Here is a 22,726-nt window from a genome sequence, read left to right as displayed (position 1 = left end):
CTGAATTGAAGATTTACAGGTCAACCACTTTGTGCCCCTATCTGCCCATGAAAATAGACGGCTCAGGTGACACTGAAAATAGCGAGGTACATTTCAAGGTGGTGTGTGGGGAGATCCAGGAACCCATCCCTACACAGACGGGATTTTGGTGTGCTGCTTCCCATGCACTACTTTGATAATTCACCTCTTCAAGTTGCGCTGAGAGTTGAGGGCTGCCAGTTGGAGAGTGGGGTGGTGGAGCCTCCACAATTGGCTAAAAGTTGAGGTAGTCTGGGGTGGGAGAGCTTAAAATGCAAAGAGGATTTTTTTTCTTGTATGGTGCAAAATGACATTATGAGTTGGCCAGTCTAGGATTTATGTGAAGAAAAGATTTTTTTGTTGTTTATGTAATATCTAGAGTCTGGTCCTGACAAGGTTTTGTAAAATGTGTGGAAACCATGTTAGAGCATCTCATTAAATAGGACCTGCTGCTTCACTAGTTGAGCAATAAATCTGTAGTTGGAATGCCTAGTGCAAATAGAGCTGTTGCCATCATCATTGTTGTCAGTATTTGCTCCATTAAGGAATGTTGACTGCATTCCTTTGAATTCACAAGTAAGTGTCCAATCTCCTGATTAGAATAGCTTTTTGGTTCATCTCTCATTATTTACATAGTTAACTATTAACAGCATTCTACAAAACCTTGGCTGAATTCAGTGTAATGTTTGATCTGACTCCAGATATTACATGCCTTCAGAAGGCAACAAGAAAGAAAAGATTGAAAGTAACATGCCCAACCTTCAATTTATCATTATTATCATCATCATCATTGAGACTCCCTTACTATGGTTGCATGAAATTGCAATAGTCAAGGATGGTCATGTGCTCTGTTTGTATTTCAGGTGATGGGAGTGGTAGGACCTTCCAGTGTTGCTGATGGATTACCCCTTCTTCATCTCAGCCCTTATCTCTCACCACCTCTGCCCTTCAGCACAGCTGTTGTCCGGCTTGTAGCATTGCAGATACAGGTGTGACTACCTTACCTGTTTGTCACGCTCATTAAGTTGTTGGTTGAGGCACCAGATCATGGTGTTCTCGTTTTTTCTGCAAAGGCTGGGCAAAATCTGTGAAACGAAAGTGTAAATATCTCCAAACTTTTATAGGTTTGGAGCTTCAGCCCTGAGCTTGGCCCTAAGTTGTGCTTCTGTAATTCTTCCTGAGATCTCAAATATAGCAGAGTCATTTAGTCCTGCCACAACTTCAGGAACCACTTCAGTCATTTAAAATGTGTGCAAATAATGGTTCACAGATAATCAGCTCACAATTGTTAATTAAAAGAGGCAGTAATATTCACAGTCTGGTTTTAAATTATTTTCAGAAAGAATTGCAATATAAAATTCTTTCAAATGTTATCACTAGACTCTGAATATCTTAATTTTCTTTAATGATTGTGGGTTGAATATTATGAGTGCTTTTTTAAAGAAAATTCTCCCACTTAATTTATTTCTTAAAATTAAAATAATCATTCCCAAGGAAAAAAAACAAAAACAACAAAAAGAAAAACACTGCAAAATCCCAATTCTCTTGAGTATTTCTGTGTGTCGCCCAGTTTTAGAGAGTGGTAAATCACTGAAAAGCTCTGTAATCAATGGAAAGTACACAATTGATGTAAATGGATAACTAACCCATCCATTATTTGACAATAAGCTTGATGGCTCATCATCAAGAGAATGGGGAGATGATAGAAAAGAGACGAAGTAAGAGCTGTGGCTACCTCGCAGAAGGGAAACAGTTACATCCCTAAAGTGATACATTTTAATGACCTGTGTACAAAGATCACATATTTCTCTATATATTGCAATTGTTTCCTGGCTTGGAGAAGGCCTCTCCTGGCAGGGGCCAGAGGACTTTTAAGTAGCTCCCAAATGGAGCAAGTGAGAAGTTCTAATTTTCTTCCTTCTCCTTTGTTGTTAAAATATTTATTGGTGGACACATAGAGAAAATTAATTGGGAAATGAGGTTGTTTTTGTACCTGACTATAAGTATTCTAATTTTTCATTTAATATTCAAGGTGTTACTATCTTTTTAGGTATATAGCTCTCAATTATATCAAGACAATGGTAAAGTATCAGATTTGGGTGAAGCTTGTATGATGTACAGACGACAATTGAACTCATAGTTTACAGGAGCAGCCGGCAGGGAATCACCGTCTCCATCATGCTGTGTAAAAACAAATATACTAAATGGGTGTGGTGGTCAATTAATCTTTTTTTCTATTATTGCTGCACAGGCTTTAAAAGAAGATTTTCCTTTAAGCCATGTGATCTCCCCATTCACCAATCAAGAGCGAAGGGAGGGGATGCTTTTAAATCTGCTCATCCCATTTGTGCTCACAGTAGGATCTGGAAGCAAAGGTCTGATTAATTTAACTAAAGGAAATTTATCATTGTTGTTGTATTTTCTTAAATGTCAGGCTGTTATTTCTTTTCCCTGTTCTCATGAAGACTATCACTGAAGTCGATCTGAATGATTTAAATCATGCAGATTAATCACCTTAGGAAATAAGAATTTTCCTTTCTTTTCAGTTTAGCTACCCTGGGACCAGAGTTTCTCTGCTGTACTTCTTAGAAGATACATCCTATTTAAAGTCATTTCAGTACAACAAAAATCAGGGGAACGGTGTTTCAATTCAGTTGAGAAAATGGTTTTAGTTGAAATACAATATAAGAATTGACAGGTGAACAAACTTTTACAATCACTGCCACTGGGTTTAGCAGAAATCCTGCCACTGTCATTAAATTCCAATGTATTTTCATTACTTTTTCTTCTTAGGGGTAGAGGGATTCTTTTAGGAAAAGTTTATGTCAAATGTAAGAACAGTGCCTCACAAATATTTGCAAAAAGAAAGGAGATTGAAATGGTAAGCAGGACATTTGGCTAAGACTGCAAGTTTTTGGGTACCTACTATGAAGAAAATACCCAGGTGCCAGGAACACTATTTCTGTCCATTGGTGAAGCTGTACTTGGTGGGAAACACCTGAATTTCTAGGGTGTCATAGTTTGGACTTGGAAAGAACTGAGTTTTTCTGTATCTAATATGGACAGTCTACCTTGTGATGTTTTTCTTTCCACTTCCCTCTTCCAAATTCTGCCCCTCAGATAGCCCATGGTTGGAGCAGCCTGAGGTGCAGCTGCTGCTGCAGACGGTCATCAATGTGCTCCTGCCACCGCGGATCATCAGCACATCCAGGAGTAAGAACTTCATGTTGGAGAGCTCCCCCGCCCACTGCTCCACCCCTGGGGATGCGGGGAAAGACTTGCGCAGGGAAGGGCTGGCTGAGTCCACCAGCCAAGCCGCATACTTGGGTTAGTACTTTCTCTCTCTCTGAGTGTGCGTGTGTATGTGCGTGTATGTGAAAATATGTGTGTAGATAGATAGATCGATGTACTTAACTCAAACAGTATTTAGAGACCTCAAACCAGAATGTATTTAAAGAGACCTCAAACCAGAATGTATTTAAAGAGACCTCAATCCAGAGTGTGTTTAAAGAAACCTCTTGAACAAGAAACATTACCCTTGCAAGAGAGTCTGGTTTCCTTCAGTAAACATATACCAAAAAACAAAGTGGTTTCACATCTGCCGTACCTAAATTACTTGGCTGATTTTATAAGAGTGTGTGGGCATGTAAGAAAGGTATCGGCATTAAAGATTCTTCCTTGCTGATTAAGGACAAGATCACTAGTAAGGTTCAGTAGCTGTTGTAAGATCTAAACTCAGTCTAGTATGCAGACACAGTATTGCACAACATGTGGGGCTCACTGGTCTGTCATCTATGTAAATGGAGTTCTGGAGTTGGGCAGTCTACATCCTGTGCAGCAAGATTTGGTGATCTTGCAATATGTTATGCCCTCTACTAGCTATTTTTCCTCCCTTAAAATGTCTTTAATCTCCACCTTGATCATCATTCTAGTGAGGCCAGTCCACTTCTGTTCCCACAGGCTTCCCAATCTCTTTCCCTCTGTGACTCCTACTTTCCCATTATCCTATGCTGCCTTTAACCTGGTCCTAACCCATGAAGCAATGGAAAGCCACTCTTTGGCCCTGAATGGATCGCGCCAGCAGGAAAAGGCCACTCTTGCCATGGCACTGAGAATAAGGAGCACTGGCAGTGTGGAATTTCAAAATGGGACAGTCTTGCCTGACATTTTCAATTCACCAAAGCAGATATTGGTGGGAAGCGTAAGATAAACACAAACACACTGATGAAAATGAGTCCTTGGAGTTTGGAGACGGGTGGGGGGTGTTTGAACTGCATTATAATGGGATGTGTTTGAAAATGAGGGGATTGACAATGAAAATGAAAAAGCAGAAAAAAACACAAGGAATGCATGTACCCAGGACCAACGCATATGGATGCTCAGTTGGCCAAGGTATATAAAAATAGCATTCAAATCTGGGATCTGCAATAGACCCCTACATGAAGAATTGCAGAGGATGATGGAGAAAAAGGGCTTACCAGATACAGGAAGGATATAAGAAGACACTTGATGAGTTTCTGTCCTCTCCACTACCTGCCTTTTTAGTGAAGAGTTGTTTCTACTTTGCTTATATAGCCAGGCTACTGAACCTGTATTTTAAATTTGTTTTTACATTTATTTTGAGCACTTAGTGTGCACCAAGCAGTTTTCTGTGCTTTACATTATCACCACGTTGAATCCTCTCATCCTTACAATGACTCCAAGAAGTTAGTGTTATTCTCATTTTAGGAGTGAAGAGGCTGGGGCCCAGAAAGGTTGAGTAACTTGCCTGAGGGCATGTAGTCAATACATGACAGAGCCAGAACAAGTCTCTGTTCTTGAGCCCCTTTTATGCTGTGTGTTGGGCTGATGGAGGTTTAGGTGGACAGTAGAATGGCAGAAAGCCAAAGGCGGCCAACAGGCATTTAGTAACAGTGAAATGTCATCAGAATTAGTGTAGATAAAGAGGAGTGTTGTTTTTTGTTTGTTTGTTTGTGTAGTTGAGGGAAAGGAATTGAGATGAGCAATTGCTGTGAAAAGTGAGATCTTGAGGAGGAAGATGGGTAAGAAAGAATCTTGCAGTCTCTCTCTCTCTGTGTTACATGGCATGAGTCTCTCCTGGAGATGTCCTAAATATGGTAAAGGCATATGTGACTCTTGAGGATTTTAGAGAATTAGATTTCTGTGTGCATTTAGTCACTCAATACACTTAAGAAAGATTTTTGTGTTTTTCTAATCAGAATCAGCATGTGTTTAGTATACACATTTTTTTAGATGCTGAGATTGATGGGCCTTAAGAATGATCAAGAATGCCCAGGTTCACTTGACTGCCCCACGGCTGACTCCATGGTAAAAGTGGCAGAGGAAGCTATCATCCTAATCTTTGATGTCCTCACAATACTCCGGTTTGTCCTGACACACAGTTTGGGAAATCTGCTTCCTGAAAAATAAAAATAAATGCAGATTGTGAAGGGCTGCCAGAATCTGAGAGGAGAGATATGATAAAATAAATCCAGTAGGGCTTAGTAATAGACATACTGTGCAATGAAGGAAGAAGGTGTTTTTATATTTGGAAATGTACACTGAATGCATTTACTGGTTACCTCTGGGAAGCAGTTTAGGGTGGGGACAGGAAGGGAACTGGGAAGGAAAATAATTTTTTTTTAACTTTGTGCACTTCTTCATGGTTTGATTTTATTTTTAATAACACATATGTTTATTTTATGGTTAAAAGAAAAAAAAGAGAAAGGTTTTTAAGATCAATGTTTTAGCTGAGAATGTGAGTGATATGCCCATTATTACCATAAAGTCATTATGATTAAACTTTTGGAAAGTAAAACGTTAGCCACACATCATGTTGATAAAACATTTTCCTTTCAATTCAGTGGACCACATTGTTCTGTATTTTCCAAAATAGTAGTTCAATGCACTTAAGAAAAATTTTTGGGTTCTCTTCATCAGAATCAAAACACCATACACATTTTTGTCTCGATGTCCAGCATGCTCTTTCTCAGGAATACATATGAAGTTTTTAGAAACATGGAGAGAGTTTAGAGGTTTAGAAAATTTATAAAGGTGCAAAAAGGGCTGTGAATGTAGGTTGGGTTCGTCTGAAGCACAGATCTGCAGGTTCACTTTTCTCTTTTCCCGGTGTGAAGCACTGAAGGTGATTCTCGTCTGCTTTGAGAGGCAGCTCGGAAGCCAGTGGTACTGGCTGAGCCTCCAGGTGAAGGAGATGGCTCTGCGGAAGGTGGGAGGCCTGGCCCTTTGGGACTTCCTCGACTTCATCGTGCGGACCCGAATACCCATCTTTGTGCTTTTGCGCCCTTTCATCCAGTGCAAGGTGTGGTGTGTGCTTCTCCTCCTGAAAATGACAAGCCCGAATGAATGTGTGGCTCTCCACTGAGGCAGGAATGTGGCAAAAGTGCTATGGTACCTACTGTAGCCAGCTAGTAGGGCCTGTAAATACCATGCTTGATGAGAAAACCACCCAAAAATATATTCCAGAGGATAAAATTTCACACTAGAAGTGCCTTCACAGTAAGAGCTTTACTGGAGTCTGTAAAACTTTGCCCGCTCCCTACTAATCATCCCCCCACTCTACCCACCCAAAAGACTGGTCCAGCAGGATGGTTTGGAAAATCTTCTGTCTTCAGTGGCATGACTGAGATCTGATTTTAAATAAACATATTAAAAACATAGGATACTTAACATATGATTTCCTCCAAGACCCTCAGTACCCATCTACACTTGTTTTTCATGCCCCAATTTCTTAGGGCAGTGATTTAAAACAATGTAATTATTAAACACTTCCTGTGTATACTGCTGTTCTAGGAACGTCATATGCATTACGTTATTTATTCCTCACAACTGTGATATAGGTACAGCAGTTAGCCCATTTTACAGATGGAAAATTGAGGCCCTGAGAATGTTATGCCTTCCTTTCAGCTGCTGGCCCAGCCAGCAGAGAATCACGAAGAGCTTTCCGCCCGGCAGCATATTGCCGACCAGCTGGAGCGGCGCTTCATACCACGACCTTTGTGTAAGAGCTCGCTCATTGCTGAGTTCAACAATGAACTAAAAATTCTAAAAGAGGCAGTTCACAGTGGATCGGGTGAGTGTGCATGAGCGTGTTGTCAATTTGTTTGACTAATGGAACTCACAGCCTACAAAGAATTCCTCTGCCCAGGTCACCACACTTTTTAGAACTATGAATATGTTAACCATTTTGGTACACAACTAGATTTGACCATTCCTAGTAAGTTAGCCATTTGACAACTGTTAGATTTGACTTTCTCTTTTGTCAGTAGCAAAATAGAAATCAAAAGAATATCATAAGAGTTTAATTTTCTTCCTTTTCTATATATTTTTTAATCTTCATTTTAGTAGTTAATCTCTTTCTTGAATATTTAATCAGAGGGAAAGTGGTTTAAATCATTACCTTTATTTTCTTTTTGAAAAAGAGAAGGGGGACATTCATTTATTGAGCTTCTATTTTATGGTAGACTATTTCCTTTAATCTACACAAATACCTTCAAGGTGGATAATTGAAAGTCCTCATAAAGAATGAGGAAACAGACACGATAGAAAATAGATAAATAACTTTCAAGTACCTAACTTACTGTTATTGCATAGAAAGTGATTATTGCAAGGGGATTTTCAACGAGATCTCTATGATTGATTTATAAAGCCTTTAACTTTTCACACATTGGAAGAGGAAGGATCCCATTAGAGCTGGCAAACTAGGAGGTACTTTCTTTACATTATTCTAAAGGTATTCTTTGAGAGTACATTGTTTAATTTTTTATAACTATATTAACAGCAGATTACTGAGGAAGGAAAATAAATCATTATTTGCCATTAGAGGGCAGTCATTACCCACAAGTAAAGTGTAATATGTGTTGTGTTTTCTTTTTTTGTGGGAGGAGAGGGTTGTTTGCTTTCCTTCTAAAGCTTTTATTGTTCTTTGCACGCAATGTGGTAAAAACAAAATATTGACAAGTATAATCCTGGTGAAGTCTACACTTTACCATTCAAATATCCTGCTTTGTAATAAAATAACCTGACATAGACCTAAGGGGTATTTTATAGGTTGTAATTTCCAGAAAGTTTGAATGAGAACAGTTTTGATTATGCATTCTGATTTTGATTGTGGGGTTCATATCAGACAACTTATTTATTACTTTCATAGGCTTGTGTCAAATACGATATATTTCTTAGTAAAAATTGCCAAGTTCAAAGCTACAATTCAGGTCAAAGTTAATTTGCATCCTACCAACCTTGGAAAATAAAATAGAAAAGCAATAAGAGAGGCAACAATGTCAAAGCATTTAATATTGTTATAGATGTTACATTCTGTCAAGGGAACTATTCAATCATATCAGTGGCCAACATTGATTATTTTTAAAACACCCCCACTTTCATTTGCAACTTTGATATAAAAATCATTTGTCTGGGACACATTATTTAACTAACCTTTTCTAGAAAATACAAGTGGTCAGGGAGGACTTTGAAGTGGACATTTAAGATTCTCACCATACATTTCCTTTGATCTCTCGAATCCTCTAGCCTACCAAGGCAAGACATCCATCAGTACCGTGGGCACCTCCACCTCTGCTTACCGCCTGAGCCTGGCCACCATGTCCCGCTCTAACACGGGCACGGGCACTGTCTGGGAGCAGGACAGTGAGCCATCCCAGCAGGCTTCGCAGGACACCCTGAGTCGGACTGATGAGGAAGATGAGGAAAGTAGGTCAATTCAAAGAGTCTGGGTGGAAGACACGGCTCGGCCGTATGAGCAAGGGCTTGGGAAGTATTACTGCCCTTCTGACCTTTTCCAGTTCTGATCCCCTAGTCATTTTTATAAAAGGCATTTTAGGGTAAATGTTTTCTATAAATTTCTTGATATCCTTTGGTCATTTAAAAAGAATTCAGGAAAAAAGTAAATCGTTAGTGACTCCTAAATTTTCTTTAAACTTATATAGTCAACTTTCTTCACTAACTCCCATTTAAATTATGGATAACTAACCAAGGAAAGCACTTATTCTCATTTTACCTGGACATCTTGCTTAGAGGGCTGATCAGCAATTAAATGACCTCATTAGGCAAAGAAAAGTGAGCAATGCATATGCCTAGGACTCAAAAAAGATCAGTTGGCTCTACCATCCAGTATGTAAACCAGCACGCTGTCTTGAGGGGATGTACTCCAAATGTGAGTTAAGAGAATTACCAGCGACTAGGGCAGCCCAGAAGTTTCTAAGTCATGTGCTAGAGATTTGGTGTTATGACATGAGGAAAAATACTACATATGTTTGCTTCACAGGAGATTATAAAAAGTAAAATTAGGGTGAAAGTTTCCATTAAATGCTACTGTCATTTCAGGGGTCTTAAAGTTACATTTATTATTTTCCACTTGTGTGTTAAGATACTCTGATATGATGTTTATTCCAAGTTGTGTTGTCAATGTCATGTGAATGAGAACAAAATTTAGATCTTCACTCAGGCCCTCCATAGCAAACAAAACAAAAAGCTCTACTCTGAACTAAATTAAATAGAAGAAATGAGAGTTGAGGTTAGAATTTTAATTAAGTGAGATAAATGAAAGTGTTTTAATGTCCTACTACCATTGGAAATGTAAGTGAAGTAAATAACTAAATGCTTTGTCAGTACTTACCAGTAATATTTGCACATTTAGCTTCAGTGTTGGTCAGACAAAGGAAAAATCATATTGTCCTGCGCCTGGCCTATAGACACATTTGTGTCTAAGTCACCCTAGTGACTGCTCATAAAAATACACCTAAAGTTGTAATTAGGGAAATCTTGACCAAGAAAACACCTTGAAAGAGAAAAGGATCAGCAATTTATTTTATTTTATTTTTTTTGAGACAGAGTTTCATTCTGTCTCAGTTTCATTCTGTTGCCTAGGCTGGAGTGCAATGGCGTGATCTTGACTCACTGCAACCCCCACCTCCCATATTCAAGTGATTCTCCTGCCTCAGCTTCCCAAGTAGCTGGGATTACAGCTGGGATTACATGACCAGCTAATTTTGTATTTTTAGTAGAGTTGGGATTTCTCCATGTTGGTCAGGCTGGTCTTGAACTCCTGACCGCAGGTGATCCACCTGCCTCAGCCTTCCAAATTGCTGAGATTATAGGCTTGAGCCACCACAGCCGGCCAAGGATCAGCAGTTTAAATATCCTTTTATTTTTTTTAATGCTTGAAGTAGTCTCTCCCAGCAATTGTTATTAGTTATAGGAAATGATATCATCTATTTTTGTAGAGCTAATTGTTTTTTGTGGGTAACCTAATAAATAATAGATGTCCTAACCTGTAAATAAGACCTAAACAGTGATATCACTGGCCAAAAGCCAACACTAACATATTAGTGAGGCAGCAGGGGGATTGGGGAGCCATGCAAGTTTTTGCTTATATCTCTGATTGCAGACATCACAACCATCCCAATGACAGCAGGATTGTTAACAAATAGTTTGTGTGTTTGTGATATGGGTGTGTATTTATCTAAATAGGGAGGGTATGAAAACTAGATCATTGTTTTGAGTTAAACTATTTTTACATTCAATAATCAAACTTGTATTAAGGCCTATCAGGTATAAGATAAGGAAGAAGGAAGAATGAGAAAGATATGTTCTCTGCTTTCTAAGATCTTATAATAGATATAGTTATGTTGAGGAGATGAGAGACATTTACAACAAAGAACATTTAACAAAAGAGCTAGTGGAAGACAGCACATGATTAATCACCAAACAAATACTGGGGACATAAGTGTTAAGTGATATGTGAGTGCAAAGAAAGGGGAAAAGAATCAATGGGATTTGAGTTTTTTATATTTTTAAGGCACATTTCTTTATTCTGTTCTCTGTGGACATATCTAAAAAGAAAATATCATTCTATAATAAGAATCAATTTTAAGTTAGTGATTATATTGCAAATTAAAATTGCTAGCACTTTTCATATTCACCTTTTTTTTTTTTTTTTTGATACGGAGTTTCGCTCTTGTTACCCAGGCTGGAGTGCAATGGCGCGATCTCGGCTCACTGAAACCTCCGCCTCCTGGGTTCAGGCAATTCTCCTGTCTCAGCCTCCTGAGTAGCTGGGATTACAGGCACGCACCACCATGCCCAGCTAATTTTTTGTATTTTTAGTAGAGACAGGGTTTCACCATGTTGACCAGGATGGTCTCGATCTCTTGACTTCGTGATCCACCTGCCTCGGCCTCCCAAAGTGCTGGGATTACAGACGTAAGCCACCGTGCCCAGCCCCATATTCACCTTTTGATTTGAAATAAGTTCAATTAGAAATATGATTACTTTGGGTATTTTAAATAAATCATATCAGATGACCTTATATGGTAGCATACATTCTTTATCAAATAATGTTTAGTGTTCATCAACAAACAACATTATCTCACTTATAATTAGGTCACTTGGTCATAAACACTGTGCTAAAGTTAATTTTCATATGAATTTGAGTATATTAATTTCTGTTTCTGGCTTGGCACTGTGGCTCACACCTGTAATTCCAGCACTTTGGGAGGCCGAGGCGGGTAGATAACTTGAGGTCGAGTTCGAGACCAGCCTGCCCAACATGGAGAAACCCCATCTCTACCAAAAATACAAAAATTAGCTGAGCATGGTGTTGTGCGCCTGTAGTCCCAGCTACTCTGGAGGCTAAGGCATGGTAATCACTTGAACCCAGGAAGTGGAGGTTTCAGTGAGCCAACATTACGCCACTGCACTCCAGCCTGGGCAAGAGAGCTAGCCTCTGTCTCAAAAACAAAAACAAACAAACCAAAAATAAAATCTGCTTCTATGCAGAAAACAAGATCACATACTTAAATTTTACAATGTTGGTTAAAATAAGCATTTATTTCTTAACTTTCAAATATTCTTATCTTTCAAATATTTTTCCTAAAAATATCTGAAATGGTCTGCAGTCTAGAAATCATTAACTGTACTGAATGCGGTTTTTGAATGTCAAGGAAATGTATTTGATTCATTCAGTAACAAAGTCCCTTGATCTATTTCTGCAATTAAAAAAAACTTATGTTCTAGCTTTTCTGAAATCTTAAATGTGCTGATGCCTGTTGACTTTCACAAATAATCTACTTGTAAAAAGTTACATTTACTTCATGAAGGATGTTCTAGTTCTTCATGAAGGAAGGGTGGGAGATATATAGATGCCAAGAATTATCATTACCCCCAAAGGTCTAAGTTTTTTTTATCCGTTTGAAGGGAGCGATGATAATTTAGCTTTACAGACAGCCCTAAGTTGTACTCAAGCCAAGGATAGAATCCAAGTGCAGCTTTGGTGGGGTTTTTCTGATCAGTGTCATAGTTTTTATAACATTCTATTCCTTTGCCCCTTTTAGATGACTCTATAAGCATGCCCAGCGTGGTAAGTGAACAAGAAGCTTACCTCCTGAGCGCCATTGGAAGGAGGCGATTCTCCAGCCATGTCTCCAGCATGTCTGCACCTCAGGCTGAGGTGGGCATGCTACCCAGCCAGAGGTAAAGAGCTATGGTTATATTATATTCTGCATTTGGGGGTAAAGTTATAAATTCTGAAAATGTACTCCTGTTATTCTACAAAGACTGAGAGAGACACAGGCAATGGTCATGTTTTTAGATAGATCATTCCACAAAGGATTTTTCAACAAAGTTCCTGCAGGCCACACTTTGCAGTTTTCTAAGCCAAGCTAGTAGAAGGGATCCCAATCTCTGATCCAAGTATTTTCTCTCCTTAAAAATTTTCCGTGGACACATGATCTTTCTGTTGTCAAATGACACTCTTGTATTTCACATTTATCATTACCTAAGCTAATGATGGGTTCTTGGCAAGAGTTAGGATCATCTTTATGTATTTGGTAAAGCTTAGGCTTCTGATATGTTATTAGTATTCAGTTGTAGGCAGTGACACTTAACCAAGCAGAAAAGGATCTATGCTACTACCTGTGACCTTGGACAGGTCGTTTAACCATAGTCCACAGTTCTTCCCTCTGTAAAATGAACAGGTTTGCTAAATGATCTTTAAGGTAACTTCTCCATCTGTAGTTCTGATTCCATGACAAAACCCTTTTAAACATTTTCTTGGTGTGTTCTCTGTCTTTTAAGAATGTAAGTTTTAAAAAAACCTTCCAAGATATATATGCAATAAAAGTATAATGAAAATGATCTGATGTGAGTCAAAACATTTATCTATTTAAGACAAATGTTTTGGAATCAATGATATTTTCCCTTCAGGAATTGAGTTTTTCAAGGAATTGACCTTACATGATTTTAGTGTGTTGTTTCTTTGTAATACCTATAGATTCACTGTGGTACAATTCACACATGGAAAATAATACAATTCAGGACATACTGTGATGTTCATATAAAACCAGTTTATATGCCAGAATAATTATCCCATACCCAAATCTTTTAGCAAACAGTTCATGAACTACACAGATGAAATGAAATTTGTGAAACAAAGCCCAAATTTGGAGAATAGCAAAGAATAGGATAAAATGATAAATAATAAACAAGTTGCATACTTTTTAAGAAGGCAATGTCTTATGTAAGTACCATTTAATTATTACAAAGATTAATACTATATAAAGGTTTGTATCATTGCAAGAAATTGTTTTACCTACCATTTGGTAATTTTCCTTTGAAAAGAAATTCTTATAAACAAAAAGTGTGAACAAAATCAAAGCCAAACAATAACATGTCCAAAAAAAGATATAAAGCCACACAAGCAGCTAATATTGGTAGCTATCAGTGTATTTTTAATTGCTAGCAATGTTCATGGTTCTATGAAGAATATAAGAAAAAAATCAATTATTTGAAAGTTTTATTCAAATTGTAGAATTGTAGAAATTTCATAAAGAGTTTTTTGTTATTTACCTAAAATAACTAGTCCATCAATTTCCTTTTTACGTATTAAGGGGTCAACTTGTTTGCAGGGAGAAATTTTGTCCTATTATACACATTATGATTGTACATTTGATTTCTAGAAATCAAGAAACAATAATATAGTTAAGTAGTTTGGGCTTAATTCATATTTTGAAAGACTAGTGAAGGTAATAATACTGTCTCTGTACATTAGGGAAAGTCTTTCTAAGGACAGAGGCTGTTTTTATACTCTACTATTAGGTAAACCTCAATTCTTTGGGGTCAGGCACTCCAGTTTTCTAAATGGTTTACTTCTCTCCAATTTAACAAGTATTCATTGAGTGCCTCACAGATGCTTAGCTCAATGCTAGGCTCTGAAGGAAGGACAGATAAAGCATGACAGTTTCTGTTCACAAATCTCAGTTCAGCTACATACGTATCAATCGATAAACTATTTAATTATTCTCTCACCAACCTGACAGGTTTCTTCTTTTGGCATTTACAATTCAGTCACTAGAGGATGGAGAGTAAGGAGGTAAATGCAAGTTCCATGTGAATTTTCCAAGATATCTTCCTTCTGTTTGTTTACTTGCATTTTCACTGCAAAATTAGCAGGGAAAGTTGGGTTCTTTCTTTGCTTTTCTTAATGGCATCAGTTCCAAGAGCTTGGTTGTGGCAGTTCATGGTAAGTGGTTTCTGTGTGCTAATGTTAGAATGCACAAGAAAGAAGCAGGGTTCTGGTCAATGAAATACCATGTACATAAGACAGGTTAAAAATAATCACCACCTAGCCAAATGGTTACCAAAGGAAATGATAGTCTCATCTTCTACGGATTCATTCTGCAATGTGTTTCAGAGCTTATAGGTCCATTTGGAGTTCATTTTAATTCTTGATCAATAAATAGGTTACACCTCGGAGAGCTGTATTCATCCAAAGCCCTTCCTCTCCCATTGCCTTGAGTCCTATGTCTTGACAAACCCAGCACAAGGTGAAATGGTTGACTGTCTCCTTTTCCTTCCTTGTTCTGTTAAATCTATTTATTTTTGGTTCTTGGAAGCAGAAAATTGCATGCCTTTTTTCTTTTCTTTTTTTCATTTTCTTTCCCTAAATGCTTCATCTCCCTACCCCTCCTGCAGTGAACCTAATGTCCTCGATGACTCCCAGGGCCTGGCCGCCGAGGGTAGCCTCTCTAGGTACAGTGTCAATGCTACCTGTCTATTGGTGTCTGTGCTGGGAAACTAGCTGTTCCCTGTCTCCTCTGTCTCTCTGTCTTCTCTGTCTCTTCTCGCCCCGTCTTAATATCTATTTCCATTCCTTGCCCTTTGTTGTTCATGAACATATGAGCCTGGAAGTCAAAGGTGTAGCAAACCCTCCTTCATTTTTAGCTTCAGAGCTCAATCTCAATAGAGTAAGCCTGAAAAGCTTAGTTTAAAAAAATTGTATAATTCTATATGGGGTGTTTCCCATGGATGTCTAAAAGTTTGGTATGCCAAATGTTAAATTTATCCCATCTAATTATTCCCTCTCACACTGATATTTATTAAGAATTGTTTTTTAGAGGACTTTTAATACATCATCAAGAAGCCCCTTATTAAATCAAGACAGGTCTTTTAGTTAATACCATGGATGGTAAGAAAATAGACAATGATGTTATAAAAAGAATAGTAATGTTGATACAATTTATATACTATAATTCCTTCTTTTTGATGCATGCTATTGGACAGGCTTCTATAGTAGCTTGTTCCAGCAACACTTATATAAAGAATGTCTGTTCTAGCACAAAGGTGACTCCAAAACTTGCATGAAATATCAGGCACAAACATTTCTTGGTAAGTAAGAGAAGTCTTATGATGCAAATAATATAATGTCTTGGCTATTGGTTTAAAGCTTCAGAAAAGGGGACTGCACCTTTAACACTCAGATAAACCACGTCAAACATTCCTAATCTTGTGCTGTTGATTCACACCTCTCAACTAATCCTCATTAGGAGTAAGGCTTCTTGTTCATCCTTAGGAGTATCTTTGTGCCATCTCAAGAGATAACATTCTCTTTCAGGTTTGCACTATATAGTGACTACAGTATACCCGTGTTTATTGCTTTATCACAATGATGAGGAAATGTTGAGAGGCTGTTCCTGTGAAAGGTTGTCTTTTGTTTTCTTTGCATCTTGTTCAGATTTCACATTTTCTTTTGCAATTGAAAATGGGAAATTTAGTCCATCATTGGGTGTATTTTGTTTTTAACCAGACCCATAATTCATAACATTCGTGTTTGCCAGCCCTCGCCTTGACAGATCAGTCTCTTATTGGTGGTAAATGTGGAAGTGCTGCAGAGTGCAGACTTAATTCCATTAGCAGGAGCTTTGGGGGCAAGGAGGAAGTTGAGAAACAAAACAGGCCTCAAGAAGGCTTCCCTTTATTGTTCACAGTGTTGGAAGAGATCTGAACCAAGTCTAGTAGGGTGGTCACTGCTTTCAAAGAAAGCATTTATTTAATGTTTAAAATTACATGTGGGATGGAAACCTTGATTAGAAGACAATTTCAGTGGCCTACTGACAGTAGAGAGTATTAAATCAGACCTCCATTTAGCTAGCTTTGTGCTGGAGCTTTTCTGATTAGGCCAAATTCTACTCTTGATGAGTAAGGACTAGTCCAGGGTTGGTGAGAGAAGGCAGGAATTTGAGATTATTTTTATGAACTCTCCCGAGTTATTTGGCACTCTCTAGCAGGCTTAGGGGTCAAAGGACCTATCTGCAGTTTTCTAAACCAATTCAGTGTGTCCTGGTTCCAGTGTCAATGGAAATAAAACCAGAGTTTTTGCTAGGTGAGACTGGTTCAGAGCCAAAGCTATTGATTTGTCTATAACTGAATTAGTCAGTCGTGATAGTACTTTGATGACTGTCTTAGGTCAACTGCCATTGATCTGTTGTTTCTGTGACCATTGTGTTTTAGTTCTGGGTGTGAGTCACCCAGACCCAGTTGTGGTCATTAAGAAATGAGAAGATGAGGCATTCACATTGGCTTCTGAAATAATTCTAATAGTATAGAGGCTTTCTACCAACCAGTAGCACATCCACCTTTGCCATACCCTGCAAATCTTATCTCTTGAACTACATCATGTCACCGAGTTCTCTTTGGAGGAGAGGAACTTTTGGCATTTACTAGGAAGTTGGTTTACAAAATATGATATATACTTTTTATATTTAATTTCCAGACTTTCTTATTTTTGGCGTGAACTTTCTTTATGCTGCAGACTTTTAAAATCCTGAAGTAGTAAGGCATTAAGCAGGTAATTGCACTTAGCATACACTCAACACTGAGGACCTAAAATACACCCAAAGTAGTCCTGATGAAAATCTGGCCTTAAAGCTTAGACAATATCAGGAAGCATACCTAAGGGAAAATAATAAACTTTGCTCTTCCCACCCTCTTTTAACATTTTGCCAAATTTGCATGAGTATTTGCTTTTGAAAGGACACTTGTTTTGGACAAAAGGGGTAAGTTGGATGGAGTGGGCTAAATGAGGATGAGACCAAGATATCCTAATGAATAAGTGGAAATCAATTTAAAAAATTCCATATCTATCAAAAATTACTTCTAGTATTTTTTTAAATATGCTAACTGGTTTCTTTTAGATTCATCTCCAGCAATAGCCTATTAGAAACACTGCTCTGCAGAAAAGATTCTTTGTATTGGCTATTAATAAACTGAAGTAATATTCCATGGGAGAATTCTCTTCTCTAGAGAGTGTTGCTCTTAGAGTTATGGAAATTCGTTGTAGATGCTCCCTCTCTGTCTCTACGCTGAAGCATACACACATATCCATCAACATGTTTTCTCTCCAGAAGAATAGAGACAGACAGAGGCTATTGAAGAGCTTATGGCCAGATGTTTACACTAAAGAATTAGATTTTGGTTAGACATGTTAGAACATTTTGAAAGGCAGGAATTGACAGTCAATTCTAATTTTTTTAAAAAAAGATTACAATGCTATTTGATTTTGCAAGGATACTTTAGGCACAGTGAAAAATAAAAATGTTTGAACAAGACTACGTAGTCTAGGTGAAAAGAAAGAAAAATAACCTATACAGTGGGACCCATCTCATGATTATACACATTTTCAAAGCATAAAAACTTGGCAAGTACTCTCAAAGTACAAAAAAATAAAAAATAAAAAATCTTTTTAAGTAGCTGAGAATGACTAGGAAAATGTGTTGTGATACACAGATACCTATTTTGCCATTGCTAAAGCAGTTCTTACCAGATATCAAAGATCTAGATTATTCCCCTTTCAATGTGATTTTCATCTATAATCTCTAAATTATGTGGCACTTAAGATATATTTTGTCAGATGTTGTTGAGGTTAAGTAAATTTTAAACAATAATCTTTTATTGAGAAAGGGAAAGTAGGATTTAGTCTATTGCATATTTCCCTGCTCTCTACAGATGCCTTATTGCTCCAGTGAGGTGCTGGCTCTAGGGACTCTTGTCATAAGGCAATCACTCAGGGTAAACGATGATGCAGCATGTCTTTTGTGCCACCTCTATATTTATCTAAACTGTATTAAAATTGAAACCAAAAGTACAGATAAAAGCAATGAAAATATGAATTCACTTTTCCATGTGCTAGTCTCACCTAGTGATATTTTTTAGTGACTCAAAAACATCAGAGATGGTTTATTCCTAAATATGTTGTAAGATGTTAGCTTCAATTTAGAAAGCTTTATTTGCGGAGAGAGATCCAAGATGGCTGACCACTAGCAGCTCGGGCACGTAGCTCCCAGTGAAAGCGCAGAGAACGAGAAGACGCCACACTTTCAGACGAATATTTGTAGCTCACGGACCAGGAGATTCCCAGCAGAGGAGCTCCACAGGTCGCCAGAGCGACTCTTGTGGCCGGCGCGGCGGTTTTGCTGGAGCCTTAAAGCAGCAGTTCTTGGTGCAGAGTCCAGAGATTCCTGAGCAGAAAGGCACCATCAATCTTAACACCGCTGTCTTGGCCGGCGCAGTGGATTGCTCAGATTTCGGCGCTGGGAATCAAAAGTTGGACGTCCGCTCAGAGACCTAGTTAGAAAGTCGGTAATTACAAAGACAACAGACGGATACATATATAATGAAGGGAAGAAACCAGCCTAAAAAGGCAGAGAGTACTCAAAATCAGAATGCCTCTCCCTCTACAGGGGATCGCAATTCCTCATCAGTAACGGAACAAGGCTTAATGGAGAATGAGTGTGTTCCAATAACAGAAGCAGGTTTCAAAATGTGGGTGATGAGAAACTTCTGTGAATTAAAAGAACTTGTTCTAACCCAATGCAAAGAAACTAAGAACCTTAAAAAAAGGTTTGACGAAATGCTAACGAGAATGGACAATTTAGAGAGGAATATAAGTGAATTGATGGAGCTGAAAAGCACAACACGAGAACTTCGTGAAGCATGCACAAGCTTAAACAGTCGAATTGATCAAGCAGAAGAAAGGATATCAGAAGTCGAGGACCAGTTCAGTGAAATGAAACGAGAAGACAAGATTGGAGAAAAAAGGATAAAAAGGAATGAGCAAAGTCTCCAGGAAATATGGGACTATGTGAAAAGACCTAATCTACGTTTGATAGGTGTACCTGAATGTGATGAAGAGAATGAATCCAAGTTGGAAAATACTCTTCAGGATATCATTCAGGAAAACTTTCCCCACTTAGCAAGCCAGGGTAATATTCAACTCCAGGTAATACAGAGAACACCACAAAGATATTCTTCAAGAAGACCAACCCCAAGGCACATAATTGCCAGATTTATTAGGGTTGAAATGAAGGAGAAAATACTAAGGGCAGCCAGAGAGAAAGGTCAGGTTACCCACAAAGGGAAATCTATCAGACTCACAGCAGATCTCTCAGCAGAAACCCTACAAGCCAGAAAAGAGTGGGGACCAATATTTAACATCCTTAAAGAAAAGAACTTTCAACCTAGAATTTCCTATCCAGCCAAACTAAGCTTTATGAGCGAAGGAAAAATTAAATCTTTTGCGAACAAACAAGTACTTAGAGAGTTCACCACCACCAGGCCTGCTTTACAAGAGCTTCTGAAAGAAGCACTATACATATAAAGGAACCACCAATATCAGCCTTTCCAAAAATATATTAAAAAGCAAAGAACATTAATACAATGAAAAATTTACATCAACTAATGGGTAAAACAGCCAGCTAGCATCAAACGCCACTATTAAACTTAAATATATTTCAGTTGGATAAAAAGCCAAAACCCATCGGTATGCTGCATCCAGACCCATCTTACATGCAACAATACACAAAGACTCAAAGAGAAGGAGGAAGATTTACCAACCAGAGAGTAAAAATAAACAAATAAACAAAAAGCAGGAGATGCCATTCTCGCCTCTGATAAAGTAGACTTTAAAGCAACAAAGATCAAAAGAGGCAAAGAAGGACATTACATAATGGCAAAAGGATCGATGTAACAAGAACAGCTAATGATTCTATAGATCAACGAGATAGAAAATTAACAAGGATATTCAGGACTTGAACTCAGACCCGGAACAAGTAAACTTAATAAACATTTATAGAACTCTCCACTTCAAATACACAAAACATACATTACCACCTCACACCTATTCCAAAAGTGACTATATAATTGGAAGTAAATCACTCCTCAGTAATCGCATAGCATTTCATAGGTTTAAATGAAATATTGGTTGGCTGTTTGTTTGCTATCTTCTTCCCTTATTCCTTCCTGACTACATCATTAAGTATAATTATCAGTATACAAAAGGTTTTCAATACCCATTACTAAACTGCATTCTAGCCTGGGCAAGAAAGCAATACTCCCATTCTCTCTCCCTCTTTCTTTTCCTTTTTCCTCCTCCCCATTCTCTCTCTCTCTTTCTCTTCCTTTTTCCTCCTCCCCATTCTCTCTCTCTCTTTCTCTTTATTAAAAAAAAAAAAAAAAAAAAAGATAAAAAAAAAAAAAAAAAAAAAAGAAAGCTTTATTTGCTTATATCCTTATTGTTTCACCCTATTACTTGGCCAAAACTTTGGAAATCAGTCATATCTCATTCCCAAGATTAAAAACTTTAGGAAACCTGACCAGGCACCGTGCTTCGTGACTGTAATTCCAGCACTTTGGGAGGCTGAGGCAGGCAGATTGCTTGAAGCCAGGAGTTAGAGACCAGCCTGGGCAACATGGTGAAACTCTGTCTTTACTAAAAATACAAAAAAAAAAAAAAAAAAAAAAAAAAAAAAAAAAATAGCCAGGCTTCTTGGGAGCTGAGGCATGAGAATTGCTTAAACACAGGAGGCAGAGGTTGCAGCAAGGAGAGATAGCACCACTGCACTCCAGCCTAGGTAACAGAGCAAAAGACTCTGTCTAAAAAAACCAAAAAATTAGAAAACCAGTTTTCTCTGTAGAACAGTTTTAAGAAGTTGTCCCACTACTCTGACATATCTCAACAAATAGTCTCAACTTTTCAGAGCATGAAATTTATATTCCACTTATCTGAAAGGATTCAGTTGTCTATTGGAGTATATTTTGTGACCATAAAATACAATATAATATTTTTAAATTTGACCATCAAATATAACATAGTATTTCCCTAAAGGGGAAAATAATTTGATTACTGCAGTTGTAGTAGGTGGGGACTGTGATGGAACTGTTTCAAAAAATTCAAATGAAACCTGGACATAACATAGAGAGGTGCTTAGTGAAAACCCCTTAGTCTTCCCCTTGTTCATTCTAGTAATGCACATCTGATAGTCCTACATCACAAATCCTACAGATGACTGAAATATTACATGAAGTGGAGAGAAGCTAAATTGAACCTTTTTATATGCAACTTCAATTTGACATAGATCCCAGAAAAAGAAACATGTTCTGCATAAATTATTATTGTGAACTTTTTTGGCTGCTTATTCTTAATGTGTCCTAACTGTACATAGTTAAGCCAGCCTTTGATATTTTAAATATAAACATGTTAGCAATCAAGTTTTTAGAGCAAGTATAATTTATCAGCTGGGTTATTTCCAAGGATATATTTTTAATTTCATCTTTGATGTGTGCATTTCATGATGAAATGCTTTATCATTTACAGTACAGCTAAATACTAAAGCTATAAACTTGATACATCTCTTAGATATAAGCCTCTCTATCCATAGAGAAAATTTTGATGCTTATGATCCTCTCCTGGAATAATCATCATGAAATTACCATTATGTTTTGACATTTAACACTCCCTAAGTAACGTGAACTTCCTTTCTTTTCTTATACCATTTTTTCTCACAATCACAGATTCCTGAATAAAAATAAGACAAGTGGACTGCCTCGATTTCATTTTCTCTGCCCTATTATTTTCAAAACATTTTATTACCTACTTCCTTTTAGTATTCTAGAAGCAATAAACTCATTACAACATCAAATGTAAAACAAGAAAGCATGCTATGTACATCACTTTTCATGTTCAAACCATTGTACATCAACTAACTTCTTTTCTCTACCTTAATGGGAGGTAGTTGGTAAGTATTAACCTCCTCTTATGGCCAAGGGAACTGAGGTAACATTTAGATGTCAATGAAGAATCCATTCCAATGAAAGCTTTGCTTAGTATTAGGAGAAACTTGTTCCTACTTTTGCGCATATGGTTATTGAACACTCTTTCCAATTTAACAGACACGTTAACATGTATAACTAATAAGGAGATGTCATTTCAAACATGCCAGCAACATAGTCTGAATTGCTTATCAGAATTTGTTGCATTGTTCCTTTGGGGTAATTTTCTATCTTCATGGAAAGGATGAAGATATGATATGAAGATATCATATGTGTTTCAAGGTTATATATG

General features: G+C 37.6%; 1 protein-coding gene across 11 annotated transcripts in view; it reads left to right on the top strand.

Annotated features, from left to right (window-relative positions):
* Window positions 1-22,726, top strand: part of UNC80 (unc-80 homolog, NALCN channel complex subunit) — a 228,801-nt gene that overhangs the window by 197,258 nt on the left and 8,817 nt on the right. For 9 of the 11 annotated variants that reach the window (XM_021667047.2, XM_021667043.2, XM_064373044.1 and 6 more), the window contains 8 exons: window positions 882-1,007; window positions 2,270-2,393; window positions 3,139-3,345; window positions 6,156-6,340; window positions 6,946-7,111; window positions 8,566-8,745; window positions 12,387-12,525; window positions 15,025-15,081. In XM_021667047.2, the coding sequence (XP_021522722.2) occupies window positions 882-1,007; window positions 2,270-2,393; window positions 3,139-3,345; window positions 6,156-6,340; window positions 6,946-7,111; window positions 8,566-8,745; window positions 12,387-12,525; window positions 15,025-15,081 (1,184 nt within the window). The remainder of the gene's footprint in view (window positions 1-881; window positions 1,008-2,269; window positions 2,394-3,138; window positions 3,346-6,155; window positions 6,341-6,945; window positions 7,112-8,565; window positions 8,746-12,386; window positions 12,526-15,024; window positions 15,082-22,726) is intronic. The other 2 variants (XM_021667055.2, XM_021667054.2) reach the window with 1 other exon arrangement.

The sequence above is a fragment of the Aotus nancymaae genome, unplaced genomic scaffold (genome assembly GCF_030222135.1).
Source record: "Aotus nancymaae isolate 86718 unplaced genomic scaffold, 86718_ANA_hifiasm-v0.15.2.pri h1tg000008l, whole genome shotgun sequence".
NCBI lineage: Eukaryota > Metazoa > Chordata > Mammalia > Primates > Aotidae > Aotus > Aotus nancymaae.
Note: the sequence above shows the minus strand (reverse complement) of the source record. Positions and strands in the feature narration are given on the sequence as shown.